The sequence below is a fragment of the Myxine glutinosa genome, chromosome 11 (genome assembly GCF_964187855.1).
Source record: "Myxine glutinosa chromosome 11, kmMyxGlut1.1, whole genome shotgun sequence".
NCBI classification, from domain to species: Eukaryota; Metazoa; Chordata; class Myxini; order Myxiniformes; family Myxinidae; genus Myxine; species Myxine glutinosa.
This window is the reverse complement of record NC_136271.1, coordinates 135,848,475-135,868,562: the sequence shown is the minus strand read 5'-3', so window position 1 is coordinate 135,868,562 and position 20,088 is coordinate 135,848,475. Positions and strand designations below refer to the sequence as shown.

The following is a 20,088-nucleotide window of genomic DNA, read 5'->3' as shown; positions in this document are numbered from 1 at the left end:
GACTTTAGTTAGTTTAAAATTTTTCAAGACCTTACACACCTAATTAGGAACATAAGGAACTGACTCACTGGGTGGTTTTAAATCAAAAAGTTCAGTTCTGGAATACCGCTGTTGCAAAATTTGCCGATCACCACGTTGGAACAATCCCGCCCAAGCAACCGCGCATACGCCGGAAGTGAGGACCATCGCTGTTGTTCCGCTCTTCCATGTGCTGGTGTACCAGTCACACAATTGACAGTTAGCACAGGCATGTTGGCACCAAGTTCCATGGGTGGAAGGACAATGATTGTTCCAAGGGGTATCCAAAAATGAAGTTTCTGAAGCCAAAGCCAAAGGGAGGTCAAAACATTCAGAACAAAACAAACATGGCTGCCTTTAAGGCACACATGCAAAAGCAGGAAGTGATGTCACGAAAATATAGCTAGAATGTGTTAAGAGAGCATGGTGCATGTGCTCGAGTAAGTTAGATTTACACCTACACTAGGGACACGTCAGATATAAGTTGTACATAATATGTGCACCGGGGAGGCAGTGAGCATCCATAATAACGCAGCATAGCGTGCCGACGTCGTGTAAAACCTCCTGTCTATTGGCTAGAGCCTGTCTATACGACTTGAGGTGCATGCAAACACGCAGATAAAAGCACTACATGTGCACCATTTGGAGAACTCCCCCACCGGCCGCTTCACGAAGGACCACGCTCTAGCAGGTGTAATGAGTTGCAGAGGGCCCTGGAAGAATCACTTGCAAAATAATAAAAACATTCTCTCATTCGGATCCAGATCTTCACCAAAATCAAATCAATTCGTCCTTGTCACACACCCAAGCTATCCACCAAATTTCATCTGAATCCATCCATAACTTTTTGAGATATCCTGCTGACAGACAGACAGACAGGGCTGAAAATATTCCTTGACACCTTCCTTGGTGGAGGTAATGAACCATGGTACAGTAGATAGGTCCAGCCAGGCAAGGAATGCCATGACAAGCTTGGACACGGAAGTTGTGTGCAACTGGTCTTTGAGGAGTGAGGAGCATGTCTGAAATTATGGAGACAAGATTCTGGTGAAAACGTTTATCTGGGTTTGCATTGTGTTAAGCTTGGAGGATTGGGGGCGGGGGGGGGGAGAGGGGGGAGCGGCGAGAGGGAGGGGGGCGAGGAGGAGGGGGAGGGAGATACATCAGTGTTCTGAGCTCAGTGATGACCAGATCAGTTACTTGGAGCATCCTTTGTTGAGGTGCATTGTATTTGCAAAGCTTGTGAGCTACTATATGAAGCCTTTCACCATGCAGTGAAGTGGGAATGATTCCCTGTGAACATCACATGAATCTAAACCAGGATGCCCTGCACAGAGATACAAAATAATAAGCTCAATCTTTCAGCACCATTTCATTCCACTGATCATATTGCATCATCTTCTCGTAGTGCGCTGTCCTCTGCTTTTCAATTGCCTAAGTTGCAAAGTTAGCTCTTACATGAGCCTCGACTTGGTATACAAAAAGAGTAGTTGCAACTACCTCCGCTGCTCACCTCACAGTCAGGTCTATCATGGACTGCTTAATTGAAAATTATTTTTCACTGCCTCTATCCACTACACCATCAAGTTGATCTTCACACACTTGATACATGATCTCAAAGCGCCTGTATATACTGTGACTACAGCATTTCAATAGTACTTGTTTAATGTAAAATTGGTGATGCAGCTGTGGTGGAGGGTAAACTGTTTGGCTCTTTCCTTGTGGTACAGTGAAAATGTCTTTAGGACTTTAACGTCCACCAACTAGTGCTGGCAGATGGAATTCCCGGTTTAACGCCCATCCGGTGGAGGGCACACACATTGTGGAATAATCCTAACCGTGAAACACCAGGACGACAGTTTATAGCTGGGGCGGGATTCGAACCGAGGCTAAACAACTCAGAGGTGAATGTGTATACCTCTCACCTCTTCCTGCCATTTTGGAGTTTCGCTTTCAGGGTGATGCATCAGTGTGTGCCTCACCTATCGGAATGATGATAAGCTGCAGGATCCTTCTACCAGCAGTGGTCATTGGTGAACATTAGAGATCTTACGGTATCTTTCACAAAGAGTAAGCGGGTCGTCAACTGCACCTTTAACAAATTACAAATTCCTGCCACTTTCCGCCGAATCAGGCGGTTCATGAAAGACTTGGGCCAAAAACGTTCCTCAGCAGATCCCACAATTTATAGGTGGGAATAATTATGACCATTACAAATAGCAGGATCAAAATAGCAGAAGCAGAACAATTTGCTCTCTATAATATATACACCAGGAGCACAAATTTTACACAATTAGACTTGGAAGATATGTCATTGAGTTTACTTTAATTATTAGGTCTGAAATTTTCAGACAAGCTGATGATTATCGACACTTTTCAAACCTTAAATTTCAGAAACTAGTGAGATACCCGTGCTATGCACGGGTGGGAGGCCTGAAGCAAACAGGCAATGCAGAAACGGTGAATGCTAAAGCATGAAACCAATAAATTCCACATTCCTGTAGCACCCTCAGTCGCATGTCAGACATGGACAGCAAGTTCGTGAAAGACTTCCATGACAGACGTACCCATTCGCAAACAAACGGGTACGTTCATGTATAGAAACATCGACCATGGGTCCGTGGCGAATCTGCATATGGCGATCCGCGAAGTTCACGTTTAGAAAGTAGAACCATCACGGCATGTCATCATTCACTTGAATTCAATACCTCTTTTTTCATTCCAAACAACATAACTCCAATCACAAAATAAACTTTTAACAACATTGTTAATGTTTCCTTCATTGTAAAAACTACCAGGTCAACAGTTAAAAGGATTTTGAGCCGATAGGTGTTACGGCCTCGGCAAGATCGATGGAGACAGCGATCTGTTGGCTTATACACCACCCAAATAGCTATATGGAATTCTCTCATGTATTAAACTCACGTTGAGATTTAACTCACGGCATTTGAACTTTGGCCAAGGTCATTATTTACTTTTAATGATGTTTATATACGAATCAAAAAGAAGATAATTGGTTTTGGGTCGTCCTTTCCGCTTATCTCGTGGGATTGTAAGTTGGAGAGATGACCGTGATGGCAGGGAGGGGGTTGGCATTCTCTCAAGCAGGGATTCAACCCATGTCCTTATAAAAGGACTCTGTCCGAGGTCACAAAGTCCGATCGGTGCAGCCGATCGGTACAGCCGTTTTTGCGGTACCCAGGACAATAACGTTATGCGGGAGTCCAAACCTGAAAATGCTGGAGGCCAAAGCTGAAATTGGAAAACAATATACCCTATTTTACTCCAGGAGATCCCAGGATTACCCACCCAAAATATCGTTGCGATCGGTTCAGCCGTTTTTGCGGTACCTTCGAACGGACGGACAGACAGACAGACGGACGGACATTTGGTGAATTATAGTAAGATTGTATAAGTTGTGAACATGAAAATTTAAAGCATCTTCTCAAACAGTGCCTGTCATTTCATGTGCACATCTCACCCAGAAGCGAAAACAGCTGCTAAAATCAAGTCAAGTTTCTTAGTGTTTGAGTTGAATCATCACAGTTAACCTATTTATTATCTACCTTTCAAAAATGCATAAAAAAGTCTTTACATTTTCCCATGATCGTTAAGTATTAGGACCAAAATAAGTCATGTGAAACTATGATGACATATCCCAATGTCCTTATTCTACGTGTGATTTAAGTACAAATTCCTCCATGAACCTGAGATCATTGTAAAATAAAGGGTGGATAAGTTTCAATGTTTTTGAGGCTTAATTATATTTAATCTTAACCTGAAATAAAACTAAAAGACATAAGTATTTGTGAATTTATGTTGGTTTCCTCCCTATTTTTCTCATTATGTATTTTTCAATTCGCTTCCCCTTCAGTTAGCCACTTCCGACCGCCCGCAGCTCTTCAGTGACACATGCGTTCTTACAGTAAGCCCACTAACGATTCAACTCCAAACATTCAGACTTTCTGCACATCTCAACTTTTTTTTATTCTTCTTTCTTCTTGTTTGTGGAATCGTCAATCTCAGCCTTCCTTTTAGGATTTCAAGCTGGTCGTTCAGTACCATCTCAAGTGATTGATCCTCCATTCATATTTGCGAAGTTTTCGAGCCCAATTTCCATACGATGATGCTATGCCAAAGTACGAGTATTGCACCATATGAAATTGTTTATTGTATGGAAATAAATAGAGTATAAATATCAATATATCTATGTGAATACATATCGTATAGTGCTGCTCCCGGTGTGAGGGATATTACAATTCATAACTAGAAAGCATCCCAAAATGCAAAGCCCATCAGCATCCGCTTTATACCAAAACTAAACTTTATATCGAAACTATATACAAAACTAGAACAATCCGACTGTGTCGCCATTATGCCTCCGCATATTCCCACAACGGGTAGATGTCATCACTCTGCATATGTATGGGTAGGGGATCACGTTTGTGAAGTTTGGTGTTGATCGGATATGGTTCGTTTTTCTATCCAAGATGGCTGCCAAACCACGTGACCTATAACATCATCATTTTCAAACTATATGCAACAGTGCTGTTAGATGATATTTTTTACAATTTCGCATCGATAGGGTGAGTGGTTTCAGAGATATAATTATTTAATATTTTCCTTCAATCCAAAATGGCTGCCAAACCATGTGACCTATGATGTCATAAATTTAATATTTCAATGCAAATGGGTCATAGATCATGTGCATGCAATTTCTCATTTTTAGGAGAGGAAATTCGATTAAAACATTTTTGCTGGTATACCACTTCACTTATGATGTCATCATTATCATGCTTTTGTTCCCCATTGGGAGTACTTGACAATGTGCCAAGTTTCACATTTTTCCATTCAGCGGTTTCCGAGAATTAAAAAAAAAATTATTTATGCATGGGTGTCACTCCTACACTGAAAGTTTTGTCTCAATCGGACATATGATTGCTGAGACAAACGAGGTCTAGCCCGGATGGACGGACGGACAACCCGAAAACATAATGCCTCTGGCGACTACTTCGGCGGAAGCATAATAACAGCTAAAAAAAAAAATCGATACATAATTTGATATGGCGACGTCGACCCATCTGCCTGCACCTACATTAAGTCTTTGCTTACTCCACGTTTGACCTAAAACCTCAAGATAATTTGACCTCAATATCTAATCTGCACATATGTATCATGGTACATGCACTTAGTTTGGTTCAAATCCCATAGCCAATGGTATCACATTAACAGGAGTTTTAATGTGACCTTTAACCCTTGACCTTTTCGTAACAAATGATCTATCATGGATGGATGCCCTGATGGAGGCTTATAATACTTGTACCAAGTTTGATTAAAAGCTCTTCAGCTGTTCTCAAGTGTCACATTTTTACCTGACATGACCTCTGACCTTTGACCTCTTGATGCCGAAATCTAATCAGTTCATCTTCACATCAAAATATGTACTTATACCAATTTCGGTGAAAATATCATCACTGGCTCACAAGTTAACGTGGTAACTGATGGGTGGGTGTACACGTGAAGGTTTTATAAGGGGTAAACAAAATTAATCACCCCCGGGGTTCAGAGTGGGGGGAGAACCCACAAAACTCTCTGTGTCGTATCGTGCCACCTTGTGGGAGCCCATATTAGAATTCATCATAAAATACTAAGTTATAGTAGTATAGACATCATCAAAGTGGGGGAATTAAACTGTCCTTAAGGACGGGTTCTTAGCTAGTTTATAGACAAATATAAATATGAAACATTGCTCTTCAGTGCCATTCTCCATGGAACCATTTCTCCTTCACGGGAAAATTAGCTGTAAATATACAGTATCTCTTATTACCTGCGTTTTCCACATTTATCTCTCTATCAACAGCAATTCTTTGCTGATGACTCTACTCTCCGCCGCTCCATTCCTCATCCCTCAGATCGGCAGTCTGCAGCCTCCTCACTCTCTGCAGACCTGAGATTCACAGACCTGAGATTCGCAAATATGAAAATCACAGACTGGTCAAACAAGTGGAACATGTCTTTCAATCCTGACAAATCTCACACTCTTACTATGTCTCTCCGAAAAGACCGACTGGACAACCCTCCCATCCACTTTCTCAACAATCCTCTCCAAGAAGTTCTGTCATTCAAGCTTTTGGGTCTCACTATCTGCCATGATCTTTCCTGGGAAAACCACATTTCCAAGCCGGCCTCCAAAGCCAGTCGCCGACTGGGCATCCTCCGTCGTGCGAAGTCCTTCCTTGGCACACCTGAGCTCCTCACCACATACAAGGCTTTCATCCGCAGCTCAATGGAATACTGCTCTCCCCTCTGGGCTGGTGCTCCTGTCTCACACCTAGCTCGTCTTCACGCTGTTGAAACCAAAGCATTCAGAATCATTGGAATCTCCTGCGATGAAGCTACCTCCAAGGGCCTTTCACTTAATCACCGCAGGCAGGTTGGTGGTCTTTCTGTTTTCTACCGACTCCTCTCCGGCCTTGCCCCCCCAGCTCTCTCTGTGCTCTGTCCCCCTAATATTCCTACAGGTCGCACAAGATCTGCCAGCAACCCTCTTATGGTTAAATTGCCAAAATCAAGGCTCTCTGCTCACCTTCACTCCTTCGTTCCTCTTTTCTCCCGCCTCTGAAACAAACTCCCCCCACTCCCTTCCATCCCACTCCACCCTCCAGGTCTTTAAAACAGCTGTTCACCACCATCTCTTATCTTCCCCCATCCAAAACCTTGATCTTTTCTGCCCCCGCTAATTCACCCCAGATACACTTTTTTGAAATTCCAACTTCGTTCCTGGAAGTCCTTGCAGTGTCCATGTGTTTTATACCTCTCCCACCCTCCCTTCCTTTGCCCCCCCCCCCCAAAGCCCTCTCCCTCCCACAGATCTCTCGATGTCCCTGCTCCCAAATGTTGTGTTTGTGTTCTTCCCCCTCTCTCCCCATCTTGTCTGCCGCTCCCCTTATTTTGTGTTTTATGTGTCGGTTTGACTTTTTGTGTGATTAATGTTCGCTCTTTCACGAGCCTCGATCTTGTATACAAAAAAAATAAAAAAATAGAGTTTGCCCTAAAATTAAAGTCCACAAGAATTTTTTTTTTTAATTGCAATCTTATGAATTACCTGCTTATTTCAAAGCAAGAAGACAATTGTTTTGAAAATATCATGAAATAAATAAGTAAAACAAAAACAGCTTTGCTTAAGTTTCATGAACGCCTGATAACATCACCTGGTCTGAGGTGAGAGGACATTTGCGGTCATGCATCTTCAGCTGGCGGGCTGTGGTCCTACGATAACGTCGGGACCGAGTCCCATTAAAATTGCAGCAGACAGGTAGTGCTCGATTCCTACGACAAGGTGTGATAATCAATCTATAATTCCACTAATCTCTGTGTGTATGTTTGTTTGTATGTTTGTATGTTTGTATGTTTGTCTGTGACCGCTGTTTCTCGACAACTACCGGTCCGATATACTTGAAACTTGCCAGGTATATTGCTGGGGACCCGAGGATGTGCCTTTTCAAGGTTTTAAATTAATCGCAGAAGTAGTTACCGAGCTATGTCCAAAAAACGATTCAACCAATCAGAGAGCAGCGAGCTATCACGTGTGCCGAACGTGGCGAACAGACTCTGCCTCGGATGGCACATTTGAGAGCGTATTCATTTATTTCCCGTCGGCAAACTATGTTGGCGCTATGTTGGCGTTAAACTATGTTTTAAAACTAATTAAAACTAATTTGCGATTCTTTCGCTTTGCGATGCGATTTGCGATTGCGTTAAACTCGCTCGGGCGTTAAACTATGTTTTAAAACTAATTAAAACTAATTTGCGATTCATTCGCTTTCCTGCGCATTTGTGCACGCGATGGCGATTTCTTTACCAAACTCCGCAAGCGCCAAGCCGTTAGCTTTGGACCAAACCATTTCATGTAAATAGAGGGGGGGGGGGGGGGGGGGGGATTGTCACCGTACTCGCAAGCCGTTCGCTTTGGACCAAACCATTTCATGTAAATAGAGGGGGGGGGGGGGGATTGTCACCGTACTCGCAAGCCGTTCGCTTTGGACCAAACCATTTCATGTAAATAGAGGGGGGGGGGGGGGATTGTCACCGTACTCGCAAGCCGTTCGCTTTGGACCAAACCATTGCATGTAAATAGAGGGGGGGGATTGTCACCGTACTCGCAAGCCGTTCGCTTTGGACCAAACCATTGCATGTAAATAGAGGGGGGGGGATATACTTTTAGATATATATATAGTACGGGCATGCCCTAGTACACATAATGCTGCAATCATCTCGCAGGCGGAAATCATACGGTCACTTTCGTTAACATTTTAGACATTCTCATGGATGCCATTTGCTCATGGATGCCATTTGCTCATGGATGCCATTTGCTCATGGATGCCATTTGGCATTTTATTTGGAAACATGTCATCACTACCTTAGAGTTATAATAAATCAAAATCAAAAGGATTAATCATTGGGAAATCCATATCATTTCATACAGGTGGCTAGTAATTATTGTGTTACCTTTTCACATCGGACTGGGTGATGATCATCGGTCTTCACTCTATATTTTTGCAAAGCAAGCAAGGTATTCACAAAGATTGAAACATACATTACTTTCAGAAAGTATTCACACCCCTTGACTTTTTCACATTTTGTGGTGTTACAGTCTGAATTTAAAATGGATTAAATTGAGAGTTTTGGCACTGATCTACACATAATACCCCATAATGTCAAAGTGAGTTTAAAAAAACACAAATTAATGAAAGATGAAAATCTGAAATGTCTTGGGTCAATAAGTATTCAACTCCTTTGCTATGACACTCCAAATTAAGCTCAGGTGCATCAAATTTCCTTTGATAGTCCTTGAGACGTCTCTACAACTTGATTGGAGTTCACCTGTTACCAATTTAATGGATTGGACATGATTTAGAAAGAAACACACCTTTCTAGATGAGGTCCTACAGTTGACAATGCATGTCAGAGCAGAAACTCCACCATGAAGTCCAAGGAATATGGAGCTACTCAGACACTTCCTAGAGCTGGACGTTCGACCAAACTGAGCAACCGGGCAAGAAGGACCTGTGTCAGGGAGATGACCAAGAACCCAATGACCACTCTGACAGAACTACAGAGTTCCTTCGCTGAAATGGGAGAACCTGTCAGAAGGACAAAAGTCTGCAACACTTCACAAATCGAGGCTTTATGGGAGAGTGGCCAGAGGGAAGCCACTCCTGAGAATAAGGCACATGACAGCACACCTGGAGTTTTCAAAAAGGCAAATGAAAGACTCAGAGGATGAGGCAAAATATTCTGTGGTTTGATGAAATTGGAAATTGAACTCTTTGCAAAGAATGCAAAGAGCTATGTCTGGGGAAAACCGAGCACAGCTCATCACCCATCTAACATCATCCCTACCGTGAAGCATGGTGGCGGCAGCATCATGCTATGGGGATGCTTTTCAGCGGCAGGGACTGTGAGACTTGTAAGGATAGAGGGAACAATGAATGGAGCCAAATACAGGCAAATCCTTGAGGAGAATCTGCTTCAGATTGCAAAATACCTTAAATTGTGGCGAATCTTTATGTTCCAATCAGACAATGACCCCAAGCATACAGCCAAAACAACACTGGAATTGCTTCATAACACGGACGTGAAAGTCCTTGAGTGAAAGGCCAGACTTGAAACCCATCGATAGATAATCTTTGGAAATACTTCAAGATTGCTGTTCAACGACATTCCCTATTCCAACTTGACAGATCTTGAGCAAATCTGCAAGGAAGAATGTGAGAAACCCCCCAAATATAGATGTGCAAAACTCATACAGAAATAAGATGACTCAAAGCTGTAATCGCTGCCAAAGGCGCTTCTATGAAGACTTGACTCAGGGGGATGAATACTTATGTAAATGAGATATTTCTGCATTTCATTTTCAATAAATTTGTAAACATTTCTAAAAAAAACATGTTTTCACTTTGTCTTTATGGGGTATTTTGTGTAGATCGGTGACAAAAAAATTGAATTTTATCCATTTTAAAATCAGGCTGTAACACAACAAAATGTGAAAAAGTCAAGGGACGTGAATACTTTCTGAAGGCGCTGTATATTTAAAGTACAATTTGAGAGAGATAGATCTCATTCTGAAAATGTTAGTAGTATAGATCGTTCTCATAGTAATGAGGGAGAGGGTAGTACTGAAGCGCGGTGCTACGCGCGCTTGCTTGCACAACAAGAAGGAAGCGGACAACGCGGTGAGTTTAAGAGTCTTTATTAAAAGAGCTCACTGTAGCACTGGCCCGCTCCGGGCTGCGCGTCCGGTGTATATCCTGAGGCCACGCCTACCCCTCGGGCGTGGCCGCCGCCCACTTGGTGCGCGGAATGATGTCACCACGCCAGTGGGCTTTCGTGTCCACCACACGCGCCCCCCCCAGAATTCCCGCGCACCTGGAGGGCCAGTTTGCGGGGCAAACGGATGACCCGGCCGAAGTGCCCTATGGCGACCGGCGGCGTCCGGGGTGCAGGGATGCCCCCGGCTGTACCCGGGATAGGTGCCGGACCGGGGGGCGGCGTGCCGGCGGTGCTGGGCGGTGCCGGGGGTCCGCCTGCCGGGGGGCGGCCCCGACGCGGGGGCCGAGCCACCGACGGTGGGTGGTCCACGTCGAGGTGGGCCAGCTTGAGTCGATCCACCGAGACGCGGTCGGGAGTACCGCCAATGTCCAAGGTGAAGTATTTCACCCCGGTCTCCAGCACGCGGAAAGGCCCGTCGTACGGGGGCCGCAGTGGTGTCCGGTGGGCGTCGTGCCGGACGAAGACATACTCCGTGGTGCGAAGCTCCGGGGCGGCGTGTGTGTGTGTGTGCCCGTGGTGCGGCGTCGGCACCGGGGCGAACCTCCGGGCAGTCTCCTGCAGCGCGGAGCGCTCCTGCGCCGCGGACCAAGGTGCCGTGGGGTCGGGGAGGAACTCGCCCGGCACCCGCAGCGGTTGTCCAAAGACCAACTCTGCCGCGGATGCGCGCAGGTCCTCCTTGGGCGCCGTCCGGAGGCCCAGCAGGACCCAGGGGAGCCTGTCGACCCAGCCGCCGTCGCGGAGGGTGGCCCGGAGCGCGGCCTTCAACGAGCGGTGGAACCGCTCGCACAGGCCGTTGGCCTGGGGGTGGTAGGCCGTGGTTCGGTGCAGCTGGACCCCGAGCCCCCACGCGACCACGGCCCAGAGCTCCGAGGTGAACTGGGGGCCACGGTCGGACGAGATGTCCGAGGGGGCGCCGAACCGGGCGACCCAGGTGGCGATGAACGCCTGCGCGACGTCTGCCGCTGTCGTCGCCGCCAAAGGCACGGCCTCCGGCCACAGGGTGGTGCGGTCCACCATGGTAAGGACATGGGTGAAACCCCGCGAGGGGGGCAGAGGTCCCACCAGGTCCACGTGCACGTGGTCGAACCTACGTGCCGGCACAGTAAACTGGGCCAATGGGGCCTGGGTATGCCGGTGTACCTTCGCGCGCTGGCACGCGAGGCACGTCCTGGTCCAGCCGCGGACGGCCTTCCGGAGGCCATGCCAGACAAACTTGTCGGCGACCAACCTCTGGGAGGCCTTCGTGCCCGGGTGGGACAGGCCGTGGATGGGTCAAAAACCTGGCGCTGCCAGCCTGCGGGCACGATGGGGCGAGGCCGACTGAGGGAGACGTCGCAATCGAGGGCCGTGCCCGCGCCGTCGAAGGGCACCTCGGTGATGCGGAGGCCCGTGATGGTGGTCCGCAGGGCCTGGACCCCGGGGTCGGCGGCCTGGTCCGCCGCCATCCGGGCATAGTCGATGCCAAGGTGGACTGCGTGGGCGACGGCCCGGGAAAGGCAATCGGCCACCGGGTTGTCCTTTCCCGTGACGTGCCGGATGTCCGTCGTGTACTCGGACACGGTCGCGAGGTGACACTGTTGCCGGGCCGACCATGGCTCGGCGACCTTGCCCATCGCGAAAACCAGCGGCTTGTGGTCGACGAAAGCCGTGAACGCACGGCCCTCGAGCAGATGGCGGAAGTGTCGGACCGCCAGGTGGAGCCTGAGCAGCTCGCGGTCGAAGGTGCTATAGCGGCGTTCGGGCGGGCGAAGCTGCCGGCTGATGAACGCCAGCGGTTGCCAGGCACCACGCACCCATTGCTCATACACCGCGCCCACCGCGTAGTCCGAGACGTTGGAGGTGAGGGCGATCGGTGCATCGGGCACCGGGTGCGCGAGCCTGGTGGCGTTGGCCAAGGTGAGCTTCGCGCCCGAGAACGCCGCGTCCATCTGCTCGGTCCAGGTAACGTCACCTTTGCCAGGCTTCCCTCGAAGGGCCTCGTGTAAGGGACGCAGGAGCTGGGCGATGCGGGGCAGGAACCGATGGTAAAAGTTTACCATGCCCAGGAACTCCTGGAGCCCCTTGATCATGCGGGGGCGCGGAAACCCCTATACCACCTCCACCTTGGCCGGTAGGGGGATGGCCCCGTGCCTGGTGACGCGGTGCCCCAAAAAGTCGATGCCGGTGACGCCGAACCGGCACTTGGTGGGGTTCACGATGAGGCCATGTTGGCCCAGGCGTTCGAAGAGCGTGCGGAGGTGATGAAGGTGCTCTTCGCGGGACGCGCTGGTGACGAGGATGTTGTCCAGGTAGACGTACAAAAAATCCAAGCCGCGCAAGACGCTGTCCATTAGGCGCTGGAACGCCTGAGCCACATTTTTCAAACCGAAGGGCATCCGAAGAAATTCAAAAAGCCCGAATGGCGTGATGACAGTCGTCTTCGGGATGTCCTCCGGCCTGACAGGGACCTGATGGTAGCCGCGTACGAGGTCCACCTTTGAAAAGAAGGACATCCCCGCCAACCGGGCGGAGAAGTCCTGGATGTGGGGGACGGGGTAGCGGTCGGGGGTGGTGGCGTCGTTGAGGCGCCGGTAGTCCCCGCACTGTCGCCATCCCCCACCGGGCTTGGGCACGATGTGGAGCAGGGACGCCCACGAGCTCTCGGAGCGCCGCACGAATGCGAGCCGCTCCAGCGTAGCGAACTCCGCTTTAGCTACGGCGAGCTTCATCGGCTTGAGGCAGCGTGCCCGGGCGTAGACCGGTGGCCCGGCGGTGGGGATGTGGTGTTCCACCCCGTGTTTGACGGCCCCCGCCAAGAAAGTGGGCCGCGTGAGGGCCGGGAAACCCGCGAGGAGGCGGGCGAATTCGTCCGCTGCTGGAAGCGTACAGATGAACCTGGCCGGAACTGAACCGCTCAGCAAGCCGCTAGGCGAGCCGCTCGATGAGCCGCTCTGTGAGCTGCTCAACGAACCGGGCAGCGCGCACGCGAGCGAGCTGAACGTCTCAGCCTGGACAAGCCTTCTGCGCTTTACATCCACCAGTAATCCATTTGCACATAAGAAGACCGTGCCGAGTAGTGCCATAGGCACGTCGGCCGTAACGAACGACCAATGGAAAACCTGCCCTCCGAACCGCAGAGAGAGACAGCGTTTTCCGTACGTGCGTATAGACATACCATTGGCCGCAAGCAGCGCGGGACCTCGGCCCGCGGTTTGCTTGTCAGATGTACCGGCAGGAACGACACTCACCTGCGCTCCCGTGTCGCACAGGTAACGGTGCCCGGACAAGGTGTCCGTTATGTACAGGAGGCTGTTTGAATTGCCGACGCTCAAAGCCGCCACCGAGCGTCGGCTCGCCCATTTCCCGACCTGCCGAATGAGCACGGCGGGTGACACTGCCGAGCCTCGTGGCCGAACTTGGCGTGGAAGAAACACCAGGTGGGCGGCTGCGGCGGCGGAGGCCGCAGTTTTCTTCGCGGTGGCGGCCGTGGTGGGTGGGGCGTGGCGGCGGACACGAAATGCGCATCAGCCTCGAGATCCACGAGGTGTGGTGCATCAGCATCATCATCAGCCCCGATAGCCGCGACGGCCGTGCCAAAACTCGCCTGGGTGTCCAAAGCCGCGAAAAACCTGTCGGCCTCTGCAGCGAGAGCCCGGGGTTCCGTCGTCGCAGAACCGGCCAACGCGAGGCGGACTCGTGCTGGCAGCTGGCGTCGAAACAACGCCCGGAATAGAGCGTCCGGGGTTTCGTCGCCCAACAACGACAGCATATGGTCCATGCGGACCGACGGTCGCGTGTCACCGAGCTCGGGGAGGTCCAGGAGGCGGTCGGCCCGAGCGTCCACCGTGAGCCCGAACGTGGCGAGGAGGAGACGCTTGATCGCCTCATACCTGCCGTCGGCCGGTGGGTTCCTCAGGACCGACACGACGCGGCCAGCCGTGCCGGGCCCGAGGGAAGCGACCACGTGGCAGTACCTGGTCTCGTCCACCGTCATGCCTCGAAGTCGGAACTGGGCTTCTGCCTGTAGGAACCAGACTTCGGCTTGCGTCTCCCAGAACTCGGGGAGTTTCATTTGGACCGCGTTGTTTGCCATTGCGATGGTGTATTCGGGTGGTCAGCGACGGCTGACCAGAACGTCGGAGGGTCACCAAATGAAGCGCGGTGCTACGCGCGCTTGCTTGCACAACAAGAAGGAAGCGGACAACGCGGTGAGTTTAAGAGTCTTTATTAAAAGAGCTCACTGTAGCACTGGCCCGCTCCGGGCTGCGCGCCCGGTGTATATCCTGAGGCCACGCCTACCCCTCGGGCGTGGCCACTGCCCACTTGGTGCGCGTAATGATGTCACCACGCCAGTGGGCTTTCGTGTCCGCCACAGTACCTTATTTTGAGAACTGTTGAATGCTCCTCATGCGTAGGTAGGGGTATGTCATCATGATCATAGCTTTACGGCCGTTTCCATGCTTACATGTGTAAGCCGTGAATTCACCGAATGGCAGCTTCGCCAAAGGCATATTTGAGGCATGTTTTTTTTGGACAGATGCCCTTCCTGATGCCACCACAGAATCATCTGCAGAGCTATCCTTTGTCTAAAGAGACATACCCTGCAAGGCAGCACAGGGATTTGCAACCAGAGTTTCCTTCTCATAGGTGGACTACCTTTTTTTATGCCTCCACCCCAGAAGGTGGCCGGAAGCATTATGTTTTTGGGTTGTCCGTCCGACTGTCCGTACGGGCTAAACCTAGTTTTTCTCAGCAAACACATGTCTAATTGAGACGAAACTTTCAGGGTAAGAGTGACACCCACGCAGAATATTTTTACGATCATTGTGATGTCAAAGGTCACGTGGTATGGCAGCCATCTTGGAATAAACGAAAATAATTAAAAATGATTTCTCAGAAACCGCTGAATGGAATTTTTTTTAAACTTGGCACATTGTCATGTACTCCCAATGGGGAACCAAAGCTTGATAATGATGACATCATAGGTGAAGTGGTATACCAGCCAAAATGTTTTAATCGAATTCCTTATCCTAAAAAGCTGAAATTGCATGCACATGATCTATGACCCATTTGTATTGAAATATGAAATTTATGACATCATAGGTCACATGGTGTGGCAGCCAAATTGGATTTAACCTAGAACCTTAAAAAAACATCTCCCAAGCCACCAAATCAATTGACTTGAAACCTTATGTGTGCCATTGACTAGGCATGGCGATTAAAAGATGATTACCAAAACATCATTGGTCACATTTTGTGGCAGCCATATTGGATTGAAGGAAAATAGTAAAAATTATATCTCTGAAACCGCTTACCCTGTCGATGCGGAATTTTACAAATAACATCTAACACCATTGTTGCATATAGTTTGAAAATGATGATGTCGTAGGTCACGTGGTTTGACAGCCATCTTGGATAGAAAAATGAACCTTATCCGATGAACACGAAACGTCACAAACGTGATCCCCTACCCATACACAGGGCCGGCGCTACCATAAGGCCAACTAGGCAGCCGCCTAGGGCGCAGACATCAGAGGGGCGCATTACTGAACCTTAAAGGGTCACAGTTTTATACAAATTCTTGTTTTAAGACCGGACACAGTATACCGAGTGCCCTTTAGTTCAAAATGATTTGTGTGACAAAATATTTTCTTTTGTATTTGCGAAAGATAATCAAAGATTGATGATTTAAAATTTTGATTTTGCATATCTAAAACTTATTGCTCAAACCAAAAACTGTTTTGTTTATCTGTAATTTCCATTCACACACTCATAAAGGGACCACTTTCTTTATTTTGCATTGCAAACCACATGTAGTGTCATATTTTTTTAAAGTGAAAGCCCATTTGCCCCAAAGCGTGGGATAACAGGGCCACTGCCATATTAATGGATATTGCGCCTTTAATATTGGTGCTGTTGGCATCTTACGGTACTTATTCTTGCAAGTTAAAATAAATTTAGCAGTTTCAAGTTTTCTGCTTTTTATTTTTTCTGCAAGACATCTGTTTTTAATAATCGAAGTTGGCAATTTTTTTTTGGGGGGGGGGGGGGGGGGAGGGGTGGAAGTAGCTGGCCTTGCCTTGGGTGCAAAATAGTCTGGCGCCGGCCCTGCCCATACATATGCAGAGTGTACATTTTTTAAGGTCATATGTCACGTGGTATGGCAGCCATATTAGCTTGAAAGTCGATATTAAAAAAAAATCCCTTCTCTGAAACTGCTTTACCGATCGATGTGAAACCTGTCATGGCTGGTGAAAATGTGATACTTGAAAACAGCTGAAGGGACCTAAATCAAACTTGTTTATTTTTATGACAGTGAACGAGGGCATCTACCCATTGTGGGACTTTGCGGAGGCATATTGGTGACAGTCGCATTGCTCTAGTTTATTTTTATTTTTTATGTTGAAGGGTCCAGGCACGGACAATATAGCCCTCATCGAGGCCAGGCCTTAAATAAAAGAGAAGAAAAGTGTATGATGTGTATGTATGAAAAAGTGTATGATGTGTATGTATGAAAAAGTGTATGATGTGTATGAAAGTGTATGAAGAGTGTATGTTTGTGGGAAAGAGAGATTAAAGCTAGCCCGGTAGTACCTTATTTTGAAGGAGACAGAAAGTAAGACCAGCAATCCCGACACGGAGATTGTAAGAATGTTCTGGGCACCACTTTAACGCTCCTAAGTCCGAACAGTAGTACTACCCTGGGTGGTTGCTGTCTACAACCTACTACCTAAAAAGGGTAAAGAGCTCCACCTACCCTGGTTGGATTGGTGTGTATCACAGCAGGTCCTCACAATGGAGGGCCATGCCCACTACACCTCTAGGGTACCAACCTACTCTGAGATCCTCCAGACATTTAGCCAGTGCCCTCAAGAGCACTGTTACCATGGTGCACCACAAGGAGGTAGTCTGAAAGTCTTGGCAAGGGTAGAGGCCATGTACCGGAAGGAAGGGCTTACTCGCTCGGCCTTCTTTCACTCAGAGCTATCTGGTGGCCGTCGCTTAAAGCAACGAGTGGTAAACCACATCGCACCCTACTACAGCACTCGACACGTCCACTTGCCCTGTGAAACAAAGAAAAACACAAGCACCACAAGCACAATGATTGGAGCCAACTGTGCATGAACTTTTTTTCTTGCTCCTTTGCCACATGTACTTTGTTATTTTCCATTTTACACATGCCTCGTCCAAAGCAGTAGTGTCAATGTTAAGGTATCTTTCCTTTTGTGTGTCATTTTGATTGTTGTTATCATGCATATGTGGTGTTGAAGTCTTGTATTAGGGTAGCACCTTTTTTTTTTCTTTTTTTTTTGTATACTGAATCGAGGCTCGTGAAAGAGCTAACATTTACTTCACAAACAAATCAACCAGACAAACAAAATATATAAAAAGAGGGAGCGGAAGACAAGATGGGGAGAGAAGGGGAAGCACACAAACACAACATTTGAGAGCAGGGAGATGTGTGGAAGGGAGAGGGCTTGGGGGGAGGAGGCGTGGGAAGGGGGGGGGGGGGAGCTTTTTTGTTTGTGTGTGAGCTTTTTGTGTGTGTGTTTGTTTGTGTGTTTGTGTGTAGGGGTTTTTGTTTGTGTGTTTTGTGTGTTTGTGGGGGGGGGGGGGGGGAGGGAGCTTTGTACAAGCTTTTTCTGATAAGAAAGGATTTACAAAGCATTTTATTTTCTAATACAACGATCTAAAGCTCATGGAGGAGCTTGTTGATAAATCACAAGCAGGGCAAGGACATTCGGAGACATCAGTATACTTTTACCAAATTCAAAGGGCATTAGTATTCACGGCTGACTGCGTTATAACGACAGAGCATTTTAAGACGCAACTTCTGCTGATGAGAAGGAAAGAATATCATCGACGATTCGTGCTATGTTGTTAATTTATACAGGGAGACTGAGATACAGGAGGCCTTTGACCTGCCATGCTTGTACCATACCTACACCCTATACCACCCTAATGTATCCATGCACCTTTACAATAATTTGCTACTCACACACTGGAGAATCACTGAGATTGATGCGCATTTAACCCTGTTGACTAGAGAATGGTGACTCAAATTGTTGGAAGAACATGGCAAGCTGTGCAGTCTTGCAGGGCCAAGCACCATCTCTGCATTTCCTTAAGCACCCTTTTATCTTCAGTTCAACAGAAATGTAAATGGCAAACATCCTTTTCCTGCCGAAGTTCCTGCACCTTCCTGTTGGTGATAACTTTGAACCTCGCATTGCCCCGATATTTTTATTCCTTCCCACTCCCAACACCCCTCACTCAAGTTTGCTCACCCAATCATTATCTAGAATACTTGCATGATGGCCTATCTTTTTGCCCATCTTGTGTCCATGTACCAATTTAGTTGCAAAAAAAAACAAAAACAAATCAAATTCCAGGATAGGTTAACCACATACTTTCTTTCCTTACCTGTTGACTATTTCCTTCCCTTTCCCTAGACCGTCCATTGGTGTTCACATTCGATTTAGATGATCTTGCCTCACAAAACATCACCATCTCCTCAGCAGAGTTCCGTATCCTTCGACTTCAAAACAACCATACAAAACTGCAGGAACAAAGGATCGATCTCTATCAGGTTCGGCCACAATTCAATGAGATGCTTATTTGAATCAGGCTAATCTGCTCTTCTCATGTATACAGCACCTGTCTGTGTGTAGCTCCCTTTCCCCCATTTAGACCATGGGATGGGATTGAAATACAGGGTGAGTCAAAAGTAGCGCCCGATTTCTGTTTATATAAATATATATATTTCTGTCAGTGGTTTTTGACATTTGTACAAAATTTGTACAAATTGTAAAAATTTGTACAAAATTTGTACAAATTGTACAAATTTGTACAAAATTTGTTCAAATGTCAAACAAACAATCAACTGACAGAAATATATATATTTATATAAACAGAAATCAGGTGCTACTTTTGACTCACCCTGTATATGTCTAGTTTTTCCTTTTTGTGGGGCCTCCTCTCAAACCACACGAAAAGTGGTTACTAAGGGTATTTGAGGGTGCGGAATCCAAATATGAATCTTACCAATCCTAAAAATTGCACATTTTAATGATATAAGCATTTATAATGTATTATATTGTTTTTTTTCAGCTTAATTTCTTCATTGTGTATATAAAACCATATAAAAATGCAGTTATTTGGGGGAATAAAAGGAGATTAATAAAAAAATGAATGCTGCCAATCCCTACACTAGGCATGGCCATATATTCATCAACTTTGAGACAACAATACTGCATCTAAACATGTCTCCCTGTCCCTGCAAAAAATAAAACTACAATATTGGGTAATAACAAATTCCTGCAATGACAGATAACTTTTGGGGCCTTTGGCTGTATTATTAACTTTATCATAACAAGGGTTCACCGAAGAGCATACTCTTTTGTGTTGCAAAGGCAAATAGTCATAGTAACATCACTGTTCATAGACTACAAAATGGACTTCATGATTTTACTAATATGCACTTCAAATCATTAAACAGCTGCTCACAGAGGCCAAGGCCCAAATGTAATTTCTGATTTGCGATAAATAGATAAATACGTACAAAGAAAGTCAGTGCAGCCTGATTTCACAAAAAATTAAAAAAAACTTCTCAAATACATGTATGTCTATAATGTACATGTACATGACTGCATGTGAATGTGTTGGAATACATTACTCGTTGCTCCATTTTACTCACATGAATATTAGACTCATGGTCATCATACATGTCATTATGATTGCCTACTCCAAATCAGTCAA

The 20,088-nt window shown here is 47.1% G+C and overlaps 1 protein-coding gene across 2 annotated transcripts in view; it reads left to right on the top strand.

Annotated features, from left to right (window-relative positions):
• Positions 1 to 20,088, top strand: part of LOC137436833 (transforming growth factor beta-2 proprotein) — a 53,820-nt gene that overhangs the window by 18,445 nt on the left and 15,287 nt on the right. For both annotated transcript variants that reach the window (XR_013625055.1, XM_068130987.2), the window contains exon 2: positions 18,783 to 18,919. Coding sequence is in view for 1 of the 2 variants with exons in the window: in XM_068130987.2 (XP_067987088.2) it covers positions 18,783 to 18,919 (137 nt within the window). In the remaining variant the exon portion in view is untranslated. The remainder of the gene's footprint in view (positions 1 to 18,782; positions 18,920 to 20,088) is intronic.